The following is a 6,262-nucleotide window of genomic DNA, read 5'->3' on the forward strand; positions in this document are numbered from 1 at the left end:
ATTTTGTACTAGTAAAAATAGTACACTTAAAAAATAATAATTTGTACTATTAGAAATAAAAGGAATACGCGCGGATTACGCAAATATAAAAACAGCATAATAAAATCTATGCATCGTTAATGTGTGTTAGTTTAAGTAATTATACTATATTATATAAAAGATTTATTTTTAATATTTTTTGGCAATATGAAATTCTGGAAAATTGTATGAATATGTTTATATGAATTTTTTAATAATTTTGACAATATTCCATTATTTAACGTGAAATAAAAATAGATTAACAGATTTGATATACAATCGATTGATTACGTTAATGTTAATAATTGTTTATTCATTACCATTATAAAAAAATAAAATTATCAAATACATGAAAATACGTATTTTCTATCATTAAAAAACTACATACACACATTTCTCTGCTCCAATTTTACACTTCCTTTCCGCACATGCGTGGTAACGTGAGAATTGATGGAAATCGAGGTGGCGGGCGAGTAACGCAAAATAATTGGGACTACTGGTAGGGATAGAGATAGCAGATAGAACAGGAGAGAGTGAGTAAAATGGAAGTTCCATCTGATTGTTGTACCAAGTAATACTGTTTTGAAAATTTTACTCACGATCCTGACAATAAATGTCACGCGAATCATAATTATAAATAAAAAAAATGTTCGTAAAGGAGCTTTGTGGAGCAAAATTTTTATAACGGATAAAATAACCGACATTTGGAAACGTCGCAATATATAATCTGAGTATAAACTAACCTCTTGACATCAAGTCACCTCAAAACACGAAGGAATTTTGTCCAGTACGAAAAAGTTTATTTCTGAAAAATGTATGTAATATTCAATCATTGTAGAAGTGTTTTAAATATATCTTTAGTTGTACCTTAGAATATTTAACAATTATTATATAGTATTCTACTGAAAAAAAAATCATGTCATGTTACATGATGAAATCATGTAATTAAAACATGTAAATCACATAACAGATTGTTCCAAATCAGTATGTGATTTTTTACAATCATGTAATTTGAAAAATCACATGATATTAGAAATAATTTCATCCTTCATGTGATTTTATAATTATTGAATTTTAAAGAATTTAATGATAGAAATAAAAGAAAAAAGAACATATTATCATCTACTTTTCTCTACATAATTTTAAAAATATAATAAAGAAATTATGTAGTGATTTGGAACAATCCATTACTTGATTTACATGTTTTAATCAACAGTTACATGAATATGCAACTATAAGATGTGTGTTTTTTCAAGGATACACTTAATATTATCTTAATATGTATATCTTAGAATACACAATAATTATTTAATTTACGTTGCAATCTTTGAATAATGTAAATCTTTGATGTAGAAGCTTATCTTTGATAAAAAAAAGTCAGTGACATAAAGAAACCATGTCGAAACGTAAATTTGATGATATGGAAGATACATCTGATAAGCAACCACTTAAGAATTCATTAGACTCTGATGAAGATGACGACGAAGTAAATGAAGATACTTATAATATCATGAATGAAGATGAATTTGAAGGTATCTCGAATTAGATATATAATATTATATAGATAAATCAATATGTTATATTTATCATTTTTATTATTGTAAATTCTTACTTTGTACAAGTTGATATATATGGAATAGCTTAATTACATTTATCTAACAGGTACAGAAGATGGACCCTCGGCACCAGAAGCAAATGTAGGATTTACAGCATTTAATATGAAAGAGGAGTTAGAGGAAGGTCATTTTGATAAAGATGGCCATTACCTTTGGAAGAAAGAGAAGCAAGTTAGGGATAACTGGCTGGACAATATTGATTGGGTCCAAGTAAATAAATATAACATAAAATCTGCTTTTGAGAATTAATTAATATATAAAAATGCAAAATTCTCCTTTTTTACAAATTTTGTATTATTCCAAGAATTATAATATACTCTGGAATTTCAAAGCACACAGTATTTATCATTTCTTAATAATTCAATGAATTTTGAGTGTTCGATAAATATTATATACGTTTTTTTCACAGGTTAAACCTGGTTCTACCACTAATTTACAAAAAAGTACCAAGTCCAGCAAAAGTTATGGATTGGGAGATAGCGATAGTGATGATGAGGGAGATATTATGTTTGATCCTATTCCATTGTATAAACAAATTTTAGAATATCTTAAACCTGGTGAAACTGTTTCAAAGACATTATGCAGACTTGGTAAACGCAATTGAGCATATGTTCAAATTATCACAAATAAATAATGCTAATTGTCTCAATCCAGGTAAAGGGAAAAAGAAATTGACTACAGCTGAAAGGTGGAAAAAGAAAAAGGAATCCAAAACAGGTAAAGAAGAGGAAGACCCAAATTCTATTAACATAACAAAGTTAACAGAGCTGGCAAATGAATTATTAACACGCACTGGTAATATGAACATATATCAAGAAAGTTATGAACAAATAAAAAAGAAGGTAAAAACTTAACATTTGTGTATAGTACATATTATCTTAATCCTTAGTACATACGATATTTCTTTGCTATACATAACGAATCATTTATGTCCCCGGTTAATTTTTCTCTCATCATTTTCATAAATATATAAAAATTATTAAGTGATTCTTATATATCCCTTTATCTTTAGAACATATTTATAATATTTTAAATACATAATTTAGTTATTTAAAAAAAAATAACAACTAGAGACTATTAATTAGCTAAATGCTTTTAATATTTCAAAGAAAAGAAATGCGCAGGACACAAACTCAATTGTGTATATTAAAGTTTAATTATAAGAAATTATATTATTTTATAGATTGAACAAGCAGATAAACATGCACATCCTTCGAAACAAGAAGCAGAGCTAGATATGTATGCTGATGATTTTGATGAAAAGGAGAAAGCAAAACTAGATGACACTGATAAAGGTGGGTAATATAACTTAATGACAAACATTTTTACAATACATTGTTACTTTTTGTTTTTGTATAGACATTTTTTTATGTGTATCATATCCATACATAATATATATTGTACTATAAAGGAAAGACAGCGGAAACAAGCAATGCAGAAGAAAATACGTCTCTAGAAGAAAATGTAACGTGGGATTTGAAATGGTCACAAGATGAAAATGCAGAGATACATGGACCTCATACTAGTCAGCAAATGCATGCGTGGGCAAAAGAGGGTTATTTCAAAAAGGGTGCTTGGGTCAGAAGAACCGGACAGCAAAATCAATTTTATAATGCTGCTAGAGTAGATTTTGAACTTTATCTGTGACATTTTTGTCTAATACAAAAATGTGAATAAATAAATATAAAAATTGTCTGAAAATTTGTCAAATCGAAACTTCTATGAAAGTTATGTACCATAACATATGTAAAATTTTTACACAAAAAAATCATAGATTATTATAAAAAAACCTATATAAAATCTATATAAAAAAAGGGATTACAATATAAGAACATAATATATTGATAAGTGTCTCAAATTATACATTTCAATAATTTTAATAAAATAACAATTTATTTTAATTTACAACACTTTGAAATTTTATATTTATATTTGCTTACAAGAAGAGTCTAAAATTCTCTGAAGAAAAAAACAAGAACAAATTATTCCAGAGTTAATAAATTTATATATATGAACAATTTTTTAAATTGATAAATATAACGTATATAGATACACGCAAATATTAATTTTCAATTTATAAATAATTTATGTTTATTTAGTAAATCGTGGCGATCGTGACGTAGGCCGTAGAGAGTTATGTGGTTGCTATTTGTGCCAAGCCGATTCAAATCCATCCATCAGAACACACATCAGATTTTATTTAATCGTCATCTCGAAAGACAAACCGCTAAAGATATCTTTACCATAATAACCTCTCCTAATAGGCTGTTCAATGTTAAAAATTATACGTTTCATATATCAGTGAATATATGCAGAAAAACTCATCACATCTCAGACAAGAGACAACTTAAGAGAAAAAGATTAATTAGTAAGTGAATTCATAATATATATGAATAAGAAATGAGATATTCAAAAATTCTATATTTATATGCTTTAAAATTACAAATTGATTTATAAGTAATTATTTTGCGTAATTTTAGGAAAATCTTAATTTCAAAATACACAATCTATTCATAAATATTCATATTTAAAAATGATAATTTCACTTCTTTATAAAATGCAATTTATAAAATGATATTTAACCAATTATTATTTTTTTTAATTATACATTATTATACAAACGTTTTCGTCATAAGTTATTAAAAACCATCTGGTACTTAAATCAAGATATAACTAAACTCATATACTTCAGAGACTTCTTGCGCATTCCTACGGGAGTGAGGTCGCTGAAATTTATGGTCCTCGGAGCTTGGTATTTTTAAATAGGATTTTATATCCCTAAAATAAATCTATTTGTACCGTACAGTATAGCCATACATCTTTATTTATCTAGTAGAGCGAAACTCTCTTTTTCTTGATTCTTATATTTATTTTGTACGTTCCAGATGGGAAACGCTTCTTTGGAAAAAGTAAAGTGTCTTGCCAGAAATAAAAAATATAGAACTGGAAAACTTTCGTATTTATTTATTATGAAAATAAATAACTCACTCTTTTTTATCTGTTATGTAGGCACATCTAAAATGTAGATGCAATATATATATATATAGTTGCTCAATTTTACATGGAAACGAAAGGAGGGAGATACATGTATTTTGGCTAACACACAGACCATGAGGATTGTGCAAGAAAACTATAAATTATAAACTATAAAAAGGAAAGAGGAATATAAGATAGAAAATAAAAAAATATAAATAATAGAAGACAAGCGATATTGCATCATATAATAATGAATTACAAATTGAAAGCTTTTGTTGCGTATGTGTAGATAATTGGCACGTTTTTTTTTTACTGAATATAATTTTATTAAACGTTTTGAACATTTTTCTTAGCAATGTATGAAATTTTTGTATATGTAATTACTTAAAATATTATTTTAAGTATTTCGTGTTGACGCAAAAATTGTTCAAACACGAATATCTGAGAATACACGTGTGCATGCATATATATATATATATATATATATACGTATAGATTTGTATATGTTGTACACACAGGGGAACTGTTCCCAATTTTGCGTCACTGCTCCACCGAGACTCTTTGATTAATCTCGTTGATTTTTTTCTGATGAAAATTACATTAGATACTATTCACGTCCATAATTTTTCAACATTTAATAATAAACAACTTGCTGTAACGTAGCTTTTAATTAAAGTTTTATTCAAGTAAAGTTCACTTGAAATTTACTGGAGCGCGAGATTTTAATACGTACTACGTGACTGCAGTTCAGTTCGAAGAGACTCTTTAATTTTTAATTGTTCGCAATATAATATCTACGTGTTATAACGTTTCTCGATATTTTTATTAAAGAGAAATTGATTTTTAATTGATTTTAAATTTCAGTCAAAGAATCTCGCTGTGTGAAGCGTACTTGAGGACACCCTGTGTACGCGCGTACATTTTCGTAAGTATAAATCCGTAGCTCATCTTGAAAGGTCAGAAGAATTTCAAGCGCGAAGTGTTAAACATAGAAAAGTCCAAAAGTGTCTAGACTAGATTATAGTAAGAATTATGAATCGACACTTTTTCTTGATAGCTACACGAGTCGATCTCTTTATCGGGAGAGTGGGTCTAAATATGACTACGTTACTAAAAAGTGCGGTGATACACATGCAATGTACAATGTACCGTCGCTCATTAAAACGCAATGTTTATCGTGCATCCAATAAGTTCATTAACAATTACATGCTTCTCTCGTAATCAAGATAGAAAATATTCATTAAACTAGATCGCTTATGTGGATAACATAAGTAGAGAAGCGCCAAATATGGTCAAAGCTGGAAAATATTTGTCTTCTTCAAATTCACATTTAACGATAAACGAGAACTCCTTCAACGTTCAACAAACCTATTCTCAAACTAAATCATGCTATTCGCTGTATTGGTAAACAATATTAAATAATTCAAACAGAATGGCTTGCATAAAATAATTATTTCATTATTAGAAATTTTCCAATCAGCGATAGATTATTATAAACGAAATGTCGCATTCGCGTGCAATTAGAGTAATAAATTTCTCATTATATGATTCTACAAATGAGAGCTTTAAACTTTAAAAATCGTTTTTGTACTATTGAAAAAAATAAATGTACGAAAGTAATTATGAAAATAATATTGTATATATATATATAT

The 6,262-nt window shown here is 27.3% G+C and overlaps 1 protein-coding gene across 1 annotated transcript; it reads left to right on the forward strand.

The window, feature by feature from the left end:
- The first annotated feature begins 521 nt into the window (after nucleotides 1-521).
- On the forward strand, nucleotides 522-3,363 carry LOC108685535 (CD2 antigen cytoplasmic tail-binding protein 2 homolog). Its single transcript, XM_018190382.1, has 7 exons — nucleotides 522-832; nucleotides 1,372-1,550; nucleotides 1,681-1,844; nucleotides 2,044-2,224; nucleotides 2,289-2,476; nucleotides 2,818-2,929; nucleotides 3,046-3,363. The coding sequence occupies exons 2-7, from the start codon at nucleotides 1,415-1,417 to the stop codon at nucleotides 3,279-3,281; spliced, it is 1,017 nt and encodes a 338-aa protein (XP_018045871.1). The 5' UTR covers nucleotides 522-832; nucleotides 1,372-1,414; the 3' UTR covers nucleotides 3,282-3,363.
- Nucleotides 3,364-6,262: the final 2,899 nt, after the last annotated feature.

This window comes from Atta colombica, unplaced genomic scaffold, assembly GCF_001594045.1.
Source record: "Atta colombica isolate Treedump-2 unplaced genomic scaffold, Acol1.0 scaffold153, whole genome shotgun sequence".
In the NCBI taxonomy this organism is placed as follows: Eukaryota; Metazoa; Arthropoda; class Insecta; order Hymenoptera; family Formicidae; genus Atta; species Atta colombica.